At 37.5% G+C, this 23,334-nt stretch overlaps 1 protein-coding gene across 7 annotated transcripts in view; it reads right to left on the bottom strand.

Annotated features, from left to right (window-relative positions):
* The window catches only part of LOC117407102 (unconventional myosin-XVI-like), a 158,660-nt gene that overhangs the window by 48,691 nt on the left and 86,635 nt on the right, over positions 1–23,334 (bottom strand). For all 7 annotated transcript variants that reach the window (XM_059029137.1, XM_059029138.1, XM_034011734.3 and 4 more), the window contains 7 exons: positions 22,674–22,791; positions 21,286–21,357; positions 17,020–17,161; positions 12,909–12,981; positions 4,338–4,490; positions 2,879–3,079; positions 297–372 (listed from right to left, as the gene is read on the bottom strand). In XM_059029137.1, coding sequence (XP_058885120.1) covers positions 297–372; positions 2,879–3,079; positions 4,338–4,490; positions 12,909–12,981; positions 17,020–17,161; positions 21,286–21,357; positions 22,674–22,791 — 835 coding nt within the window. The remainder of the gene's footprint in view (positions 1–296; positions 373–2,878; positions 3,080–4,337; positions 4,491–12,908; positions 12,982–17,019; positions 17,162–21,285; positions 21,358–22,673; positions 22,792–23,334) is intronic.

The raw sequence follows: 23,334 nt of genomic DNA, 5'->3' as shown, positions 1-23,334 counted from the left end.
CTTATGTACCCTTTAAGCTTTAACATGGCTTTACTACATCTTCCTATGTGTTTATCATAAAGCATGAGGATAACTTTAAGGTTCTCTTTAAGTTTACAAAAAAAACAAAACCCATCTACAGTATTGCCTACAATAGAGAATCATCAGGTGATCTGCTTCAAGATGTAATTTCCTTTAACAGTTTCTGCACTGTCCACCAGTCATGTTTTTTTTAATACAGATTCCAAAGTAAGATTCCATGTTGTCAGTACAAGGATACACTGCAGATGCAAGCCTAGGTAAAGCAAGTCACTTACTTTTCATCACAAAAAGGAGATTTTGTGGAAGTAAATCCTTATTCTTTTCAAGTGCTCCTGTGAGGTCGTAAGTCATCTGTAAATAAGAATGATCAAGAAAGCAGTCCATTAAGTTTTATAAAGACAAAGTATCCATTTCATGTTTGCGATTCTTCTTGTTTTCTTGCAACACCGTTTTCGCAAGAAAAAGATATAGAGCATCAATCAGACAGTTCAAAATGCTTCTTTATAATAAAATAGAACATGAACAGAATTAGAATTTTTGGTCAGATGTAACATTTTACATTAGTGTTTGTTGTGCAGCATTTTTTTTTTTGTGTAATCTTTTCATGTAGGTTTTCAACACATGTTTAGAAGAATTGTTTGAATCAGTAGGGGTTTGACTGCGATTGCTTGGATGCCTACATGACAGCTGTAAAGCTATTAGAATTAAATGTGTTTTTCCCACTTTGGGCTAGGTACCATTTAATCCCAAATTATAACATCACAGTGCAGGCAGTGCATTCATCAAGTGCTCACATCTTTTATATACATTTGATACCCGGAAACCAGATTCAAATAATAAACCTTTAATCTTTTGATTACTTTACATGAGGATTCCATACATACATACATCCATACAAATGTGTTTTTGTGTTAACAATCTATTTATTCCTTGATTCCTTGACAGATTAAAAGATGCTTCTGTTTTCTGGTACCTAATCACATAAGGTGCTGCAGGTCAATTACACTCCACGCGAACAAGAAGTGATTAACTCACACAGGTAAGAACATGGATGTTATAGATTTGCTTACAACTTTAGCCGTAACATGTTAAAAAGTACTGAATATGTGAGTCCAGGAAACAAACTGAAAAGGGAAGGGCCAGCTGAGTGCATATGTCTATCAATCTTTTAGCAATCTCTTAGATCCCTGACCCTTCCGCTGCTCTTCCTTGGTTTTATTAAAAAGCTCGGGGTCGAGCAGTCCACTGCTAGCTTGGAAGTGTCTAATGAGCACTTTACCATATGTTTAGATCCTTCCTTTTCCCAAGGGAACATTTGAAGCGGAGGGCGGACAACCATAAGAGAAATCAAGCCTGACCTGAATGGGCCAGGTCCCTTTTCTTTCCTTACACTGAACGACAAAATACTGTGTACTGTATATACATAAATCAAATATTCATTAAATGAAAAGCCATTTTAATATTTCCTTTAAAATGTTTTCAAAAGAATACAAATGCTAATACTATTACTAAAAATGCTTACACTAACATCCAGCAGCATGTTGTTTCCCCTTTGGGCATTCTACGATGCTATTGTTTTGGCAGCATTATATCATCTATAGTATTTCACAAAAGTGACAGTGTGAAATATATAATTGCATCTTCTTGGACAAACAAGGCTGTCTTTTGGCCTGGAAGACAGATACACTGTATATAATATACAAGTGAGTATCTGGTAGGTAAAATCCCAGCAATCTTTACAAGTTCTGTTCATCTTCCATGATTTTGACTGCATACAGTTTCCAGCTGGGCCAGTGTCTGTTACTGGGGGTGGGTTCTGACCTCTATGTTATACTTATGCCACTTTGCAGGGAGAGGACTTTACATTTATCAAGTCATTACAATAATGTTAAAATGAGACCCTTAGTTTTTTCCCTTCATTGGTAGATCCCTTACTCCTGCTGAAGTTGTTGAAATGTGTATATACACCCTTGAAGGACTGTTTGAAGACTCATTAGAAACTTACTTACTCCTTTAAAGGGCATTAATAGTGACTACATAAAGAAAGGGCATTGCAGGCATGCAAACATCTTTACAAGTCCAAAGGAGGTAATGTCACTCATATTGGGTGTTGTAAACCTAAATAGAATTGCCACTTAAACTCCCTTGCCATGATCCTGCTATTTAACACAGCAGCATGCTTCATACACATTTACATAATAATGAGATGAACTCTATATTGTGTGTGTGTGTGTATATATATATATATATATATATATATATATATATATATATAATTTTAAACCAGATGTCTCCCATTACCAGTAAAGTACAGCTTAAAAACATAGACACATTAATTCTTCAATTCCTTCTTTGAAGCTTAAAATGTTCAATTCTGTTTGATCTGATTTGTGTCCATTATGGGTTATAATTATTCCGTTTTAACCCTGTGATGCCTTTGGCTACTGTTCAGAAAACTTTTCCCTGAAGGCCGCCTTTTAATTTGATATTTTCTCTAGTAGGACTAGCTTTGATTTACACCGTCTTTCTCTGTGCTAAATGATTAATGTATATTTTGAATCTTCAGCATTTGTTTTCTGATAATTATTGGCTAGCCTCCTTCACACACCTCATTCTCTCTCAATTGAAACATGTCTCTATCTTATCAAGATGTATTCATGGATTTTATAATGTGTCTTCAAAAAGACTCACCCTGTCAACAATTTCACCAAGACCATGGGGTACAGTGAAATACACCCAATGGGTGAGATTTCCTTTAATTTAATCAACTCATATGATCCACTTCAGCAGAGAAGCCTCTTTGTACCTTTCTGTTAATTGACCATATTGGATTAATCACAAATTTCTGTCAACTTACCCTGCCTGCATAATGCATGACAGTGAAAGCGGGCCCTTGGTCCTTTGGCGCAGGGTTGCCATTTCCATCCTTTGTAGACATGTACACAGCATTCACGTTTGACATTTCCAGCTGAGACTGGAGCTTCTTATACAGGTTTTGTTCCGCAGGTCGAAGTGCCTGGCTCTCCTCATCCAGCACCGATAGCAGGCCGTGGGGTTTCTGAAAGGAAATGGCTGCTGCATTACACATATTGATTTTATCTAGCAGAAAACACTGTCTTTTTTACATTCATTTTAAACCCACTGTCAACAACAAATGTCCAATGTTGTCCGAGAAAATGGCCAGATATTCTGCAGGCTGACGTGTTTCTATTTTAGTAATACTCATACATCACAAATTAAGCCTGTTGTAAACATGATGAAGAATGAAAGGCAGAGAAGTTTATAATTTTCTCATGTGTCTTCTGGTTAAATATGTATGTGTATCAAAACTAAAAACAAAATCTCAGATATATTTTTGTCCCAGTTGTGATATGTTATGGTATGGTATGGTTTCAGACAATTTGGTAAACAATAATGACAAAGGAGCAGTACCACAATATCCTTTACACAATGTGAACAGCTGCAAACGAATAAGGCTGCCTTACTGCTGTGCCATGCATATGGGTCTATTTGCCGTACTGTCAAGAGACACAATTCTGTCATACATCTTTTTAAAGCGTGAAGCTGCACCTTGGTATAAATTATAGAACAACTTTATGCTTTCACTTCAATTTTACCAAATTGAATAAAAGCAACAAAAAATGGAGATTGTAGATGTAAAATCGAGGTCCTATTGTAAGTGATACTGCACCAGCAGTTGTGATGCATAGTTTACCCCCTAGTCTCTGTAAGTCGCTTTGGATAAAAGCATCTGCTAAATGACTAATTATTAATAATAATAATTATAGTGATGCTCTTGTAAAGATGTCACTGAGTTGTGCTAGATATAACAAAGTATGATGTCATTTAAAGCTGCAGAAATGTCACCATGTCTGTTTTTTTTTTTTTTAATTATACCCATATTTGCATTTTTCTTGAGAATTGTGTATCCAATTGTGATAAAGCTGTGTATGGACATTTTTAGCACACGATGCTGAGGATATTTTAATCCAACTCACAGAGACCTAATTCAGATCTCTTATTGATGAAGGCTAAATGAAGAAAGTCGCCATGAAAATTTGTGACAGGAACCATATCTCACCTACTCTGAATGTGTTTATGTGCAGTCATATTTTAGTACTGCCACTGCATTGTTTACACTAGAACTACTTTATTATGAAATACATCAGGCACACTGACAGCTTAACTAAGCATGTATTGTGTTACTCTGATCTCAGCCCAGTGCTCAAGGACTATAACAAATTGTATTTTTAGTATTGTCTGTCACACCAAAGAGATTTTTCTAGCATCAACTAAGCAGGCAGTTTAATGAGTACCTGAAAGAAAAAATCCAAGACAGCAGACTGGTTGCCAGGAGAATGTAGCGTTTCCATAGCGACTCCCTCCTGCACGCACTCTGTCTGCTCCTGCTGAAAGAGTACCTCCATAATGTACTGGTGAATCCTCTCATTAGTCATGTTGATACACAACTGGAAAAAAAAAACAAATGAAAGCTCTTTAGAGCAGTCGCTTAAACACAAAATAGCCTTTTAGTTTGTGGATTTAACAGCAAAATAAAACAAAGCAGAACTGATAGATTTTTTTGTAAGGACAAAAATAGAACCTTTTTTGAACAGGTATTTGTTACTATTAAGCAAGCCACAGTCTGGAATTACATTTTAATTATGGTACCACTTATATTTTATTTATAGTGCCAAACAGTTTTAAATGACTACCACAATAACAAGATCAACAAGCACAAGAGTGATTAATCAAATCTATATTTTTGTCAACATAGATTTTGAGGTAAAACAAATAAAAATAAACGAGTACACTTTACTTTTCTCATTCAGTAGTTTACCCTGTGTTACTTCTTGGAAATACTAATTGCTTATGGAATTCAGTGAGCTGTTGGCCCAAATGATAAAATTTCATCAACTCTCAAGTCATTTTTTTCAGAATCAATGTATTTTGTGTAGTGACAAGATAATCTATAAGTATGTCTCATATTCCAAATCAAAATGGCTAGAAAAGATTGAGATACCAACTTTAAAACATTTTTTTTTTATAACATCATACTGTGGTAGTTGTTTACCAAGAGTCTGTTCCCACTTTGTATATGATTAAGTGAACAGCTGTTCCAACTTTATAAATATGAAATGAACCCATGGCGTTTCAAGTAAGAGGGGATTGAATAATCTCATGCTATTTCTTTGATCATGAAGTCCAATGAGATCTTTATGAGATATTTATTTCACCCCCAAAGTAGCAACATACAGATCTTTTAAAACCCACATATGAGACTGGCCTTATATAGCTGACCTATCATTGGTGGCAGATGCTTTAAAAGCAGTTTAAAAGCCTTCAGTACACATTAGCGTTGAAGTCTTTAGTGTTGTGATACATAATACGACAGCAGTAGTGGTGCGCTGAAATTTGAAGTTGTTAAGGTATTAATTAAAGGGAATAAAACATGTTAATTACTCAACACAAAACAATGCGGTCCCTCGGCTTCCCTTGTTTACAAAATTATTCTGTATCAATTAAAAACAATCTGACAGTGTTATTTAATATAAAACCTGCCACGATCAAAGTAACTAACATTTTTTCTTACCTTTCTTTTATAGTTTATTGGCACACCCCTAATATCGAGGAAATATTTATTTTGAAAAACCTACCAAAAACTGCATGTTTTTCCTGTTTGTTTGTTTTTTTATATATGTTTTATGGTGATTATTTTCTGTTCAGTTATATTAGAAAACTGAACTTCTAGTCATTAATAAGCAATATATGATACTCTTTATTAATTCTTTGCCTTGGAGATTTTAGAAGCAAACTATTTCCATAATAATAATTACTATCCTGCCTTAAGGTAGTGGATTACATTGGATTGGGCACTTAGATAATATCGTATTCAGAATGGTCTATGCCTGTGGCTTTTTAAAAATATTTTGTGTTATCCTTATTTTATAATAAGGCCCTTTTACAATAGCTTCTGGTTCATATCTCCAAGACCCACAGATCCCCCATCTTTACAGATGTGCTCTGAGATCCCAGAATTCTGATTCTAAAAAGTGGCTAAAAGCAAGGGCTGGGGAAATTCACTTCAGCAGTAAATCCAGACAATTTAAAAGTTTAAATCTTTAAGATGTATTTGTTTGAGTGTGTTTTTTGTAGACCGTTTGATTATAAGCTATTTTTCGCTTTTCTACTTTATTGTGAAGTCCCCTGAATGCCTTGGCATAAAGACAGCTATGCAAGAGTAATTTGTATTCACTATACTGTAGGGTTTGTTGCCTCCGGGTAACAGCATGATGATAGTTTCATTGCTAATAGCTGACATTTAAAAAAGACAAAATGTGCTCCCCTCGCTGTAACTCCAGTGCTAACAAGAATCTGTAAGGTTCACCTGAAGCTTTTGTGCAGACAGGACAAATAGACAATGCATCAAGTAACCTGATAATCATTGAACAAAGGATTTATAATGAAGCTCATTTATTACTGCAAATGCCTCTAATTCTGCTAATGAATAAGCATACTCTCTTTCATTACCTCGTATATATGCTGCCATCATTATGTTTTACCTTAAGGTATTTTGTATTATAACATTCATTTTCATAATGCATTTCTACAAAGATACTGTTTCATTTCAAATTCAACAACTTAAAATGTGCATGTTATTTTATATAACTGAGGCTGGACAAAAAGTAAAAAACACCAATGCTTTGAAATATGCATTGTTATTAGTTTTTATCCTTAGTACTACCATATTAGAAGTTTCTCCTTAGTACTGCCATATACTGTGTTTGTCTAACTAAGGAAAAGAAAAAGGCACATTTTAAATGTGTATATGTTGCCACCATAATAGCCATGACTTTTCATGTTTGACAAGAATGAAACAAAATACAAATTTAAAAAAATCCTGGGCCTTTTAATGCTAGTCCAGCAGCAATAACAAATCACCCACAATAACTTTATCTCAGTGACTAGGACAGAGAGTCCCTGGGTGTATACTTTATATTAGGTAACAGTATTGAAGTATTCTGGGATATTGTTGTGAAGTTACACGTTACATGAGGGAAGAAAATAATTTGGTAGTTGTAGGTTCTAGACTGAATGCTATAGTGCAGAATGTCTTGTACAAAGCATGTCTAAATGGGAAACCTCGGCTAATCCAATAGGCAGCAAGGAATTACATAATTATGTCGGTAGTGCAACATCAATGAAACAATCTAATTGTCTGCAGTTGGATTTTTTGTATGAAAACTAATATCAATCTCTGGTGTAAAACGGTGTGGAAGGAAGTGGCTATAAACATCACTGTAGTCAATGCTTCTTGGTGCAGCAGACTTCTTGTTTACCAGCAGCAAAGTGTAGCAGTTTGATAGAGCTCATGCTGTACTATTCCAGCGTGTTCAAGCCCTACACCTTTTTATAGGACCAGGGGTTTAGGTCAGCAGTTTGATTTGGCATGTCAATAGCTAGAGCACTTAGAATGAAACCTTCCATAAAGCAGGCTTGAGAATTTTTACAATGATTTGATAACGTACTCATTCTTTACTGATGTCTCTCTTGTGTCCCAGAAGGGCAGTAAGCTTACACAATGTATTGCCACGCTGTCATTAAGTTCATGGCACTTGGCACATCGAACGAAGACTGTTCATGAAACAACAAGAATTATGCAAGTTCTCAATAAAGCAGACAGGGAATAGGATTATGAAGTTCTTTGAAGATCATTTCTATTGTCTCTTTCTTCATGAACACAAAATAACTTTATAACTTTGAATAAAGTGTATTGGTTAAATGGTACCTTTCCTGCAGGTGTTATGCGTAATAAAACGAATAATGGTGCACGTCATTGCCTTGTGTATTAAGAGAAAACCAATAACAGAAGACCTAAAATGTTACTGTACTGTAAATTCTGTTTGTTACTGTTTATGGAGTAATCAAGCAATACAAGCTACATGACTGACAATTTATGTTATTAAATCTGCAATGCCCAACAATCATGTTCAATTTTACAGCTTATAAGCTCTCTGCTTCATCAGAAAATTGATCATTTTGGCTTTCCAGTTTAAATATATTGCCTGAAGACAGTTTCAGCTGCAGGAACACAGATTTGCTATCTCTTTGAATCATTCTTGCCACTTTGTTCTATATGTGAACTAAACAGACACAACCCTGTTGTTGGGGATATGAATATTATCTGTATCCTCTTCTCTGTAGCTCAGAAAAATAAAAATGTTAAAAAAAGAAAAAAAGGGGATAACATTTTTCAGATGGTGTTTTTTTATACTGAAGACATTTGGCAGCCAACACAAATACCTTGCTGTCATGATGGGCTGATAGGCAGTGTGGTCCAGTGGTTAAAGTCCAGAGCTTGTAACCAGAAGGTTACCAGTTCAAATCCCACCTCTGCCACTGACTGACTCACTGTGTGACCCTGAGCAAGTCACTGAACCTCCTCCTTGAGATGTTAAATCAATGTCCTATTGTAAGTGACTCTGCATACAATGCATAGTTCATAGCCTACCTCTGTAAAGCACTTTGTGATGGTGGTCCACTATGAAAGGAGCTATATAAAAATAAAGATATTATTATTTTCATAAACACACCAGTAAAGTGGAACATCCACTCAAAATAAATTAAAATAAATGCATATACTATACGGTCTCATATAGCGTTAACCCTCTCTTAACAACTTTCAAATGCATAGATCACTCCACAAGTATGACAACAGATGGCTATAAAAGTAGACCACAAATATTCCTTCATTGTTTTTATGAAACTATAAACAGCTGTAAATTCCACTTCAAAGTTTCTCAGATGCAAAGGGTTTGTTTTTCTTTTCCATTAAATATCCAAATTCAATTTATGGCAAATTAACATATCACTTTAACATCAAATTATATGCTTGGTAGACTCATATTGTCCAAACAAAGTACCTACGAACATCAGGAAACCATCAGTAACAGCCCCCTTCTAAAGGACCCTTCTAAAAATATACTGCTGTTCTCAAAGGTTAACATACATGTAATGGACTCTCTCCAGTAGCTAGCAGAGTGAAGTAGTAACTATGGATGTGTCTGTTTGCTCTGCCGATAGAGCCATGCTTTTTTATAGGCTTCATACCATGAGTCCTCGGGTCGATCCTCAGTTCCTTTTATTATGTTAAAGATGCCGAAATACCATCCCACCACGTCACACAGTAGGGACCAAAAAAAAAAAAAAGACAATCCATGATAGTTGAAAGATGAAATTCATCAGCATGCTGTGCACAACATGAGCAATAGGATGAATGCTGGGTGGTTTCTCTCAGATGTCGTTCAACCTCTGGGGGACAGTCGAGAATGTCCATGCTGACAGGCGTAGAACTGAAGCTCCTAAAGTCTGGGCTGAGTGAGCATGCCAATGTGTATACTCAAGTATCAGCTCTGTTGAAGCGGGTAGAGTATGTAATCGACATGCGTCAGACGAGCTGTGTCCACAATGGTGATGGAGACTGGCACTTTTATTGCAGCAGTTAACACGTTAGCCACCTGGCCTGGATTTGACCCTCAGTCACTACTGCTTATATTATGGTGCTCCTTCCATACCTTCCCGTAGTTTGCAAATAGCAACTTGCAGTAGAGCACAGAGTGTACAGTGTATCCCGGAAAAAGAGATGTTTTTTGCTGATTTGCAAATTACAGATGGTAGCTGGCTCATGCAAGCCAGCTTGACACCATGTCTTGAAAGAGCTGTCTGAATTCAAACGATGTTCAGCTGCCACATTAGTGGGAAGAGCAATAGGGAAACCGGTGAGCTAACCAGACATCCAAAAACACCTGAGTGGAATGTGATATTTAAGTGAAAAGACAAGGACAAAATGCCAAATAAGCTCCATCAGAGAGCAACAAGAATGAAAACTAAGGCATGCCTGCTCTGTCCTGAATCTATTCGGAACACACTGCACGAAATGGGATAGAGCGACAGGGCTGGGGTTAGTGATAAACATTGTGATAAACACCATTCCAACTGGAACACCTGTCATAGACTCTGGATGACTGGAAAAGTGTTATGTCAAGTCTTGCTTTACACTCTTTCACCAAGGGTTAGTTTGGATCTTACGATCCATCATGTCTACTGTCAACTATGAAACGTACAAGGGGGCTCATGTGGGCTTATTTCTGTTGACATAGAAAGGGCCTCGTTATCCCTTTGGATGGAAAACTGAACTCCCAAGGGACTTTTTCAGCACAACAATGCTCCCTGTCACTCTGCAAGAGTGGTTCATTAACAATAAATATCTATCTTACTGTGGCCAGCTCAGAGCCCAGATCTCAGGAAAGAGTTGGAGCACCAACTCCACATACCCAATAATATACCCAATAACTGCTGCGCTGCTTTAAAAAAGGGGAAAATTCCACTCAAGATACTCTGCATCCATGGTAAAGGTGGCCCCACAAAATACTAAATGTGTATTTTGTGGTCCAACACTTTTTCAAGGGTACTATATGTTTGCTGTGTATACCAAAGTATAATCTGGACCGAGTAGGGGGGGACAGGCTTTTCTGTACAGTACAGAATTGCAAAATTAAGCAACAATTGCACACTTTAAAACCATATGTTATAATATGTATTGCAAAATGTGTACTTTTGATGTAGATATTATTATTATTTGTTTATTTAGCAGACACCTTTATCCAAGGCAACTTACAGAGACTAGGGTGTGTGAACGATGCATCAGCTGCAGAGTCACTTACAATTACATCTCACCCGAAAGACGGAGCACAAGGAGGTTAAGTGACTTGCTCAGGGTCACACAATGAGTCAGTGGTTGAGGTGGGATTTGAACCGGGGACCTTCTGGTTACAAGCCTGTTTCTATTGCACATAAAAATAAATACTACATAATTAGTCAGCTATTTAGCAGCGCTTCATTGAACAACAAGGGTCTGTGCCAAGAGGAACTAACAATGAAGACTGTCTGCTTGTATTTAATTGAAGATAAACAGCTCCAGAATGGTGGTGTAAAACAATGGAGCTATTTTATCACTTGTATCTATATAGGAGAAGAGAGAGGGAAGTAGTTCCATATGCCGGCATAAATGTCATGTTCAATAGGGTGCTGTGGTACAGCACCACTATGATATCACAACTGCAGCTGTTTCTGCTTACTATGGGTAATATTTGTTTTGTTTTTTTAACAAATATTATTATTCATTATTCAAATTTTCCAATTTTCTCATGGCGAATTATTATTCAACCTGGCTCATCACTGCAACCACTGAACTAACTCTGGAGAGACGAAGATGAGCACTCGCGTCCTCCGAAACGAGTGCTGTCAGCCGTCCACTTTTTTCACTCTGCAAGCCTGCCGTGCAGCCATATCCAGAACTTACAGCGTCGGAGGACCACGCAGTTCTGAATTGCGTACAGGCCAGCCTGCAGGTGCCCGCCAGCCACAGGGGTCCCTGGTATGCGGTGAGCCAAGGACTCCCCAGCCGACCCAACCCCTGTTCCGCCCGGGCAGTGCTTTGCCAATTGTGCGCCGCCCCCTGGGAACTCCCGTCCACGGTCGGCAGTGACATAACTTGGATTCGAACCGGCGATCTCCAAGCTATAGGGCGCATCCTGCACTCTGGTGGAGTGCCTTTACTGGATGCGCCAATCGGTCCCCTCTGGCTACTGTTCTGACTGTGTCACCAGTATATTTTGTACAGCAGATCAGCAATGGGCTAGAGAATTCAAATCTCATGATCTGCGATTCATAATGACTTAGTGTACTTGTAAGATATCAGAAATATAACATTTAAAAAAAAAGATAGCCCATGCAAAAAAAAAAAAAAAAAAAGAAAAGCTATATCCAACCTAAAACCAAGTAGCTAGTGTAAATTAAGTTTAACTTATGAACTGCTTATGATTACACATATATATATCAAGGTAACAAACTGACATCAAACTGCTGTTTGCTGGATTAATGCATAACAACACAGTGTGGCCATTGGCAGGGCAGGAGAGCCAACAAAACAACACGACTTTTATGGGGGTTTATGTATCCAAATGTAATAACATATACAGTACATGTTACTGTCGTTGCATACTGGACTGTATGTACCGAGGAATAGAGCTGTGAACAGTTGTGGGGTTAATCCCTCCTCATCAATAACGGAACTCATGATTAAAGCATTCATTTAAATGTTCATGGTATATCACCATCAACAGGTGATTGCAGACATATGTGACAGAAATTACCCTACCTAGTTTCTTCGTTCAGGAAAAACTAACAATAGCTATAATTTTAGTTGCCTAAGTTTTCCTGAAAATTGCAAAAATTCTATACTATTCGATTACTATGAATGCTAGAACTGTTTGGCATGCAGAGTACATCAACTGCAGCACATGTAGCTGATATATAAAATAGCCTATGTCTAAAATACTAAATACATATTTGATGTTAATATATTTAACTTTTAGTTGGTTGGTATGTGCTAATAATTAATTTAATGGTGAGACCTGCTGGAGTTGCTTAAATAAATGTCAATATGTATGAACTTGTCTGTGTTCAGCTATGGCCACAAGTTTAGCATCACCCTATAGAATTAACACCCTATGTTATGTTAACATGTTGAATTACACACCACTTTGTAGCTTTTCATATCAATGTGTAACTGACAAAAAATGAAACATTTTGGAGTTTCTTTGATTACATGATGTTAAATAAAATATCTAAATTATGTTCATATAATTTCATATAATTATGTCTCAATCCTAAAATTCTAGGTGATGCAAAAATGTTGGTCATAGCTTTGATGCTATTACCTGTGGGATGCTGGCTCTGTACACGCAAATAACCTGTATTTGTTTTTACTGTCAGAGTGGCACCGAATAAAATACTGAAAAGTAAGCAAGGCTTTAAATATGTACCTGCTCAAAACTATTCTTCTGAAACTCTTCAAACCCAAAGATGTCCAATATTCCAATTTCAAGGGCGGGGTCTCTGTAACAGGATAGAAAGAAGAGATGAGTGGCAATGAAAGCATGTTTTTAACAGAGTCCCATGTATCCATTGACAGTGTATGTGCTGTGACAGCATTTTATTTATTAGAATTACAGTATGTTTAATGCAACAACAACAAATGACTTCTTTACTTTTTGCATTTATACATATCTTCAAATGTAGTGTTTTATCTTAAAATGTAGTGTTTTAAAGTTTTTGTTTTACTTAGTGATCCTGTTCTGTTGCAGTCATTTAAGTACATAACCCACTTTGCACTGTTTCCACTGCTTTCACTGTGTTGGTATGTTCATGGGAAACACAACGTCTACATCACTTGCAATTAGTTCCTGAACTGTAATTATCCACTGCCTGTTATTGAACAAAGAAAGATCAAAACCTATGATTGTTAACCTATTTTACAATATACTGATATATTATGCATCGCTGTGGTGAACAAGGCAATGAGTAACTTCACTTTGAATATTTATGACTGACTATTCTTGTCTCCTCATGTAAAGAACCCTGAGCATAACAAGCTACACCCTTGTGACACAGTGGCAGTTATTTGTATTTCCTTTTCCTTTTATGGTTTTGCTGGACCTGCTATTATGTGGGTCCAAGTAAAAACATACCTAAAATCTTGCCAACATTCCTTGTGTGGTATAAGGTAGTAGATGCATTTTCCTGCATTTTCCTCTCAGAATCTCACATTAAGGAAAGAATGCTTAAATATTTCCATTTAATGTGGGAGGCTGTAGAATTAATATTCATTTAAGAAAAGTAATCTTCTTTGTAACAGAATAGTTAAACATTTCTAATCATTTTGATAGCAAAGAATACCGTGCATTACAGTGATTACAATACAACTTTACTGGAGCACTCTTCATGTGCAATCATCGAAGGGCACTTCAAGAATGTATAAGCAAGACTGAACAAATGTGCTTATAATTCAATGTATTATGAGTTCAGCAAGTGGTCCCAGAGTCCTTGTGTATAGTGAGGGAAATATATAGCCCTAAAGGCTTTAAGGTGTACCCTGGGGACCTTCAGGAACCCCCATGGTTGACTAGGATTGAACAAGTCAATGATTCACCAGCTGGTCTTATATAAGGAGAAGCCTGTAGATAGACCTTGAACTGGATGGATCTCAAGGGTGATTATACAATAAGACCAGTAAACATGGATTTAGATTCATTTAGTCTTGATGCTATGCAAGTTCAAACAGTGGTTCTAATTTTGATGTTTCTTAGATTTAATTGCAATGGCTGTCAAAAGAAAAACAAACTGTGGTACAAAATGACTATGAGAGCACAAGTCTAGTAGACAGACAGATAATATTCTCATCTAAAGGAACCGCAGAAGATGATAAACCATCCGGGAGGTGACTAAGGCTGACCGAGAGCAACAAGGTTTGTCAGAACTATCAAAGACTATCAAAGACTAGACTTTAACATCCCATCAAACTTAATCGCATCTCCGGGGTCACAGATAGAAATACAGGTGCACAGAGGTGTATTATTAGTGTAACAAGGAGAACATGTGTCTCTGAACATGCCAAACCAAAACAAAACTAACCATAGCATACCCTACACATAAGAGCATGGGAGTAACCAGTTAATATGTACTGAAAGTGCATCATACCTGTTTTAACAGTCTTGAGAGTTCTAGCATTGAGTAAATTGTTTCTTATTCAACAGAACAGAGTGCCCTTTTTTTCAAAGGATCTTGTTTTGCAATCTATGAATCCTGCATTTATTCAAATCCAAAGACAAAATGACGACGGTTAATTGTACTGTTCCAAATTATGCTGTGTTTCTAAAAAGATGTGTAACAGAAAGTAGATTTTCCAAATTCAGCAGTTTAATCCTAATGTGTATAAGCATACTTTCTTTTTCATATATTTTACTGGTTCTATGAAACAGAATAGAGTGCTGTGTTTATTTGACTCATAAAGCTATTATCATTCATGGAGTAACTAATGAAATCCCTTTTACAAGTTTACAGTGCGTCATAACTACTACCTGCATTGAATGCTTGCGATTTACATTATCTCTTATTGCCAAGAAGTCAGATACCTCTCATAGACATTCCTAACAAACCAATGGTTATGTATGTTTGTCCTAAATGTTGATTTGAAGTTTCTGGGAAGTTTTTTTTATTTTATTTTTTGTGAAAACTGTAGACATTTTAGCTGAAAAACAGAGAAAAGAAGACAGACTGTTACAGAGCCTGCCAATTAAGACGTGTATTGTACAGTATAGTCTCCTCTTGTTGAAAACCCTGTTTAGACATCTGCCATAACATGATGTGATAAACACCCTGCAATAGACGTAATGCAGACCCTCAGTTACTTCATTCCCAGCTTTTTCAGGCACTCAAGCGCAGTCACTGTGTATATACATGTAGTACGTTAGTCTGTATGTTACTAGTTCTTAAACTGGCTACAGCAGCCACTAGAAAAACATGGAAGGGGTCTGTACTAAATGGAATATTAAGATGTGTTTTATACCAAGTAATTATTTCTCATTCAGTACCATGGGTATTAATTCAGTTACAGTGTATACACTATACTTTACCAATAGCAATGAAAGATTACATTATTGTTATTGATGTACTGATTTTAACCTTGCTTTGGCGAAGTTAATGACATTTCTGTAGAGAACCAGTTCCTGATAGTACAAAACATTAAACCAATACACAACTGGGTATATGCGTTTATTTGAAGCTTTCTGATTGCAATTTAGTTTTAATGAGAAGAATATTAAGTGTTGCATTGACAAAATGCCACCTAGACCTGTCAATATATGCCACCTAGACCTGTCAATATATCTGAAGGAGCCTCCTGCACCAAACGATTATTAGATCTAGCGATTGATGACTCTACATTTTTCAAGCAAATGTAATAAAGATAAACAAAATAGATCAGCTGCAATTAATTCATTTCAAACATTAATGCATAGTCTATTTGGTTTGATTAGCACATTTGTGTTAATGGTTACCAACAAACACTGTGGTTAAAACTGATAAGTGTAGTGATCATGTTATCCATTACAACAGACTTAAGGTTAACCTCAAATACTAGATCTCTTGGTTCACTGGTATTTGGTTCTGCATACAATACTCTGTACTTTATTTTCTAAACACCACCATCTTTAAAGTAATTTTAAACGATTAAAATGGGACTGTGGCAGAGCGGAAGCATGGAAAGAGTGATATTTGGGAATGCAAGTTTGGCAGGGATGGGGTTAAATCCATCCCAGCCAACAACCATGGGTAAAAATGTGGCCATTCCCTAATTAGGTAATTGAGTGCTGATGAGGGAATGGCCACATGTATTTAAAGGGAGGAAAGACCCTTTGTTTGTTGAAGGAGTTTGGAAAGGGAGGAAATGCCAATGTCCAGTGAAGGCACTGTGCAGCCTGGACAAAAGGAAGCATTCTTTTGAAAACACGTATTTGTGTTTTGTTCAACCTTTTATTTTGGCCTCTGTACTGTGTTTATTTGTTCATGGTTATTTGTGTTTGTAAATCAGCACTTTCACTGCAGCTTTCCTGACTGAGTCTCATTTTGACACTATCCTGTCACAAGGACCCATTCTGGAGTTTTCCTTTTTTTTTTTTGACAAAAATACAGAAATACACAAATACATGGTTGATTTTCATACATAAAGAGGCCTATTATAATGATAGTTAAATAGCTTTGGTGTCAATCTATTGACTAGAATCCATTAACTGTAGCATAGGGCAGTTTTTCTTTCAGGTAGCAGAAAGTAGTATGTGTATATTCATCCATTACTGTATCATTTGTTATTTCTAGCAGCCTTTATCCAGTATTAAAACAACTTGGATTATTTTACATTTCTATAAACAATTCAAATGGCCGTATTCCCCAGCAATTTCTAACAGTCATTTTTTTCTCTTATATGCAGTCTTTTTAAAATGATTTTTACAACACAGTTATCAACATATTTTCCTGAGGTCCATGCAGATATCAGCAATTGCTCTATGAATCCATTTATCCTTGATAATTATCTCTTACCCGTTGCTGTCGTCCTGACTCTGGAGGTAGTAGTTGATGCTGTTCACCAAAAAGCTGAAGAGACGATTATACAGTGACTTTGCTAGGAGATCCCGGTAATGATTTGCCACTTCAACTGTGTGTCTTCTCATTATAACGTCCCCTGGGAGCACAAAGACACATACATAAAACCAGAATGCCACACTTTTGTGACTGTGAACTGATTTCAAAATTTAAAAAATAAATAAATAAATGAATTGTGCATTGTAATGTTAAACGTAAGGCTCAAGTATATTGATACAATAAATCTAGCAAGGTGTAGGATTTACACGGACATGTGTAAAAAACATAATATGAATGAGGAAGAAGCTTAATGTCAATTTCTTGGTAGTTTTAATGTCCCCTTACCTTTTTATGATGTTTGCAATTATTCTGAATGGTTCGAAACGCAATTACTCATATGCTATGCTATGTTTTTTTTTTAAATTTTTTATGCAAGTCTGTGTTAAAGTGCTTACCTGAGTTCAGGAATTGCACTTTAGTTCCAGTTACTTACCATCCATCTATCTATCTATCTATCTATCTATCTATCTATCTATCTATCTATCTATCTATCTATCTATCTATCTACATATATCTATATCTATCAATCTATATAAATATGACCTAGACTAGATCAGCTGGTGCTTACTTTATATACTAATATAAAAATACTTTGGGTGATCTAACCTACATTACATTTGTCTATGGCAGGCAACTAGAAACTCCAGAACTCATAGTCAAGGCATCTTAACAATAAGAACCACTCAAAGTGATTGCAAACATCATGAAAATTACGTTGTGTTTCTGAAAGGTGGATCCACCCCTAATCACATATGCAATCAGGATATCCTGTAAAGAACCCTTGGCCCATGCCTCCCTGTTGTTTCTCCTCCCCCCTGCCTCCACCTTGCGTGCCGTGTCCAGAGTGCCTCTTGCTGCCTACCCATACATCACAGTTCAGCCAGCTCATGGGTGGGGTAACGTCGCCAAAGCGCACTTGCCCCGCTGCTGGCTATAGCTGTCATACTCATGCATCCACTCCGCAGTTCAGCCAGCTCATGGGTGGGGTAACGTCGCCAAAGCGCACTTGCCCTGCCGCTGACTATAGCTGTCATACTCATGCATCCACTCTGCAGTTCAGCCAGCTCATGGGATGGGTAATGTCGTCAAAGTGCACTTGCCCCGCTGCTGGCTATAGGTGTCATACTCATACATCACAGTTCAGCCAGCTCACAATGGGGGTAGCGGGGTAGTATCATTTCATAACAATTCATCACCACATGGGGAAGGTGGCCCAGAGTGCCACAATCCTGCTGCTGGCATGACTATCATTAATTATTAACCAGTTCATCACAATCAGCCAGTACATGGGGCAGTATAACGTGGCCAGAGTGCCATGTCCTGCTAGCATCATCAAACAATAACACCGTGTGACAATTTTTTTTTTTTTTGGTTCCTGGGTAGTAAGTGTTATTTCCTAATTGCTTATGCCTCAAAAGTATAGAAAATGGCTATTAATTCCCCACAAACTTTGCTTTTGTGACCAGGACAGTGATATTTTGAAATTTACCTATTTTACAGAACATTCCAGATAGATTCAGTGCTGAGTAAACTTGGAGTAACTTCTAGAACTGTCCAGTAATATAAATAGTAGTATAAATACAGGGGCCTTAAGCCCACCAGTTCAGTTTAGTTCCAGCTGCCTAAGTGGATACATATCTGCATTTTTCTGAGATGGCATCAAGAGGCTGCAAGCATCCGGCAGACGCATTTTGCTATGTCTGCGGCCAATTTATCAAGACAAGAGCGAAAAAGTACTCCGTGGAAGCATCTGCTAAGATGTGTGAGGCCTACAAGGCATATTTCGGCATGCCTGTCAGGGATCAAGACAAACCCTGGGCACCTCATTTCACCTGCGAGCACTGCAAAAAAACTCTGGAAGGTAAGATGGACAATTGTTGCTCGGAATTTTATGTTATAAAATTTGTTAAAATTTTTAAAATTGTAAATGTTTTACAATTTTCAATGTTATTGAAAAAATATATCATATATGAAAAATGTTGCGAGAATCTCTTACACATTAGTCATGGGTGAAATAAATGTATTTTTGTAGGATGGTACAGAGGGGAAAAGAGAGCCATGAAGTTCGCTATCCCAAGAATTTGGCGGGAACCCACTGACCACTCAATCAACTGCTACTTCTGCATGGTGGACCCTTCCAAACGTCGGACTGGCAAGAATGCACCTGCTATCATGTATCCGGACCTTCCTTCATCCATCGTCCCCGTTGCCACACTGCCATGAGCTCCCCGTACCCACTCCTCCGGAGAGAGAGAAGCCGTCTTTAGAAGAGAGCAGCAAGTCAGAGAGCGAGGAAGACGTTGTAGAGGTGGAGCTGAGGAGAGAAACCCATACTACCCCAACCAAAAAGACCTCAACGACTTGATTAGAGATATTGGTCTCACCAAGTCCAATGCCGAGCTTTTGACGTCTAGGCTCAAGCAGTGGAACTTGTTGGATGAAAGTGTGGAAGTCACAGATCAGAGGAAGCGTCACCAACCTTTTACCAGCTTCTTCACCCGTCAAGATGGGCTCTGCTTCTGCCACAATGTGACCAGTCTGTTCGAGAATCACCTGTAACCAGAATGAGTGGCGCCTCTTCATTGACAGCTCATCCAGGAGCCTCAAAGCCGTGCTGCTCCATAATGGTAACAAGTACCCGTCTCTTCCCCTGGCTCACTCGGTGCACCTCAAAGAGTATTACAACAGCATCAAGACCTTGCTGGACGCCTTGAAGTATGATGAGTACGGCTGGGAGGTCATAGGAGACTTAAAAATGGTGGCATTCCTGATGGGTCTCCAAGGCGGTTTTACCAAGTTTCCCTGCTATCTTTGCCTTTGGGACAGCAGGGACACCAAGGCACACTACCACAGGCGGGACTAGCCACAGCGGACCGAGTTCTCTGTGGGGAGGAACAACGTCAAGTTGGAGCCACTGGTGGACCCCCGGAAGGTGCTGATGCCACCACTGCACATCAAATTGGGCCTTATGAAACAATTTGTCAGAGCTCTAGATAAAGAGTCGGCAGCCTTCAAGTACCTTCAAGACTTCTTCCCTAAGCTGTCTGAGGCAAAGGTCAAAGCTAGTGTCTTCGTCGGACCACAGATAAAGAAGATCCTGGAGTGCAATGAATTCCCCAAGAAGCTCACTAGTAAGGAGAAAGCGGCTTGGAACAGCTTTGTTGCAGTGGTTCGGGGCTTCCTGGGCAATCACAAGGCCGAAAACTATGTGGAGCTGGTTGAGACTCTGGTGAAGAACTACGGCACAATGGGCTGTAGGATGTCCCTCAAAGTCCATATCCTTGATGCTCATCTTGATAAATTCAAGGAGAACATGGGAGCGTCCTCAGAGGAGCAAGGCGAGTTCTTCCACCAGGATATACTGGACTTTGAACGCCGCTACCAAGGACAGTATAACGAGAACATGATGGGAGACTACATTTGGGGGCTGATTCGTGAAAGTGATTTACAGTATAATCGTAAATCTCGAAAAACTACTCACTTCTAAATCTTTTGTAGTCATTTTTGTATTACTTTAGTATAAATACATGTTAATTTGGATTCATATGTTGTTTTTTTCGGACTTTATGTGAACGAAAAGACACAAATTCTCCCGTTTTCTCATTGGAAATAGGTAAATTTCAAAATATCACTGTCCTGGTCACAAAAGCAAAGTTTGTGGGGAATAATAGCCATTTTCTATACTTTTGAGGCATAAGCAATTAGGAAATAACACTTACTACCCAGGAACAAAAATTGTGTTACATAGTAATCATTCATCTGAGTCAGTCAGCACATGGGCAGCTCAGAGCTCAATGGACAAGGCCACGGGCCAAAAAGTATGTTACGTCTCTTGGTCCTTCTGTCAAAACACAATAAAGATTCGGTCAAATCAATCTTTGGTGGATGCCTCCTTTCTGAATTTAAAGTTAAAGGAGCAAAATAAATAAATACATAAATAAATACATAAACGAATAAGACAATGTTATTTTAAGCTACTTACTCTTTAAACACACTGTTACACATAAAAAATAGGACATGAACTTGGGCTAAACAAACTAGTATTTCCCAGTAAAGCAGACATGGTTCCAGGTTAAGCTGTCAAGGTTACTATTGTGTTACTACAGTGTCATGGCAAGTGTCTGTATCAGAGGACAGCCTTAGGTTAGCTGCAATGATATTTACCTTTGAAGTACTGTACATCAGATGTTAAGGCTGATCCAAGTTCATCAGTTGAAATTTTCAGCATGCCAGCCACTGAAGAGAACAAACTTCATGTTAAATTATTATTGCTGCTTCACTACAGTTCATACACTATAACAAATATTCAATCTGCTCTTAATGAAACAGATTTGAAGTGTAGCACTTGAGAACTTCTCTAAGAATTTTTTTGAATGTGTGAACAACTTCCAGATAATTCTGTGACCTTTCTTTCAGAACTGGTCTCAGTAGGCTGACCCCATGCAACGTCCTGATAAGACCTCCAAAAACCTCTCAAGTTAGTTTTTAAGTTTGGTTGGTGACACTGATCGTAATGACAAATGGACTGAAACGGATTCTGCACATACATGGTAAAAGTAAAAACACAATAAGATAATGAAGGAGATAAAAAAAAAAACAGCTTGAACAAGATATACATTATATCATCTACATGCATCTAATATTTAACTTCTTACCTGTTTAATATCCTAATATTTGTGTTCTGTATTATTCTTCATTGCTGTTTATTTAACAGATCATTATTTGTTACGCTTACTAATTATTCCAGCAATTTTTTTCCAGCAAGACCAAATTATGAGAAAATCAGGAGGTAAAGCATATTACTGTTGCCTAGTATAATTGGCAAATAACAATAAAGGAAAATATAGCTAATATAAAGAATCTCTTTAAATAACATATTGTATATACACCATGTACAGCAACTCACTTTAGAAATGGGAACTGAGAGTCCTGGAAATGTCAGGGGATTGCCAGAGGGAACAGAACAATATTCTATTCAAGGAATGCAGGGAGGTAAAGGTTAAGCTTCTCTAATGGCATGAGGTATGATATCAATGCAAGATGAATGTATGACTTTCCCAGAAAAAGGTTTTGTCAGAATAAGAGTATGGTGTTGGGTGGTACAGTCAGGAAAAGAAGCAATAATGACCTCACAACATATTTTTAATTTGGTGTAATAACAAAAAGAAAAACAAACAAAAAAACACTTATTTAAACATACTTTAAAATATACTGTAATCATGGCTTAGAGTGGGAGGGGAATTGAGTTTGACTGGAAGTGGGTGGTGGAGGTATTTGGGTATGACCCTTTATGGTTTTATTATCTCTGCCTCAAATGAAGCAATGATATTAAGAGATGACTATCTACAATTAGATTTTTGCCACATAATCAGTAACCACTGTCATACAAAAATAAGTAAACTCTATTATCAGCTTATGCAAAGATGTTGTTTTTTAGGAAAGATTCTATTCATTGCAATAGTATTCCTGCAGCTTCTGGATTGTACATGGGAAGTGCTCCCCTTGCAGGAAAGGCCTGTAGTTAAAGAGCCAGAAGGTCACATGTCACTGACCTTGTTCTAGTAACTGCAGGTCTGACACAAACGCTGTCTCAGCATCTGTCAGGGCAGTGAACCGAATGTCCCCAAGGTGTAAAACTGCAGACAGGATAACAAACAGGTTTTCCACCTCCTGAAACATTAAAATAATAATAAAAAAGGAATTCAGTGAAAATGCAAAAAGGGTACACTTTAATTTGAAGGGACCAATCAGTTAATGGTTTTCAAACCCATGTTTAATGAAAGAGATAAAAAAAAATCAGCTTGCACTCACACAAGGCATGCTTAGCACAGCAGGGCTGGCTTTCAGCAAAGGAGACCTTAACTGACAGCACTATTAATTGCACTGCAGTACCGATAATGTATTCACGGACCCAGACCAATTATTGACTGACTGGCTATAGCCAACAAGGAAATCTAGACACCAATGTCTAAAAGTATAATTTTTACACGGTTCCAATGTATTTATCTCAAAAAAAGAAATACTTGCTCGTGGCACCAATCTTTACTTGAAATAAATTGCATTTGTGACTCATTTTTTAAACTGAATTGGAGTTACAGTAGTTCACAATCCATATTTTTAAACTGGTTTACTCAAGATGTCACTTGTTTTTGTCAGTTTCAGAATGATTTATTTTAAGTAATGAGTTTACATTATGAAGGCATACACAATGCT

Source organism: Acipenser ruthenus, chromosome 8 (genome assembly GCF_902713425.1).
Source record: "Acipenser ruthenus chromosome 8, fAciRut3.2 maternal haplotype, whole genome shotgun sequence".
NCBI classification, from domain to species: domain Eukaryota; kingdom Metazoa; phylum Chordata; class Actinopteri; order Acipenseriformes; family Acipenseridae; genus Acipenser; species Acipenser ruthenus.
Note: the sequence above shows the minus strand (reverse complement) of the source record. Positions and strands in the feature narration are given on the sequence as shown.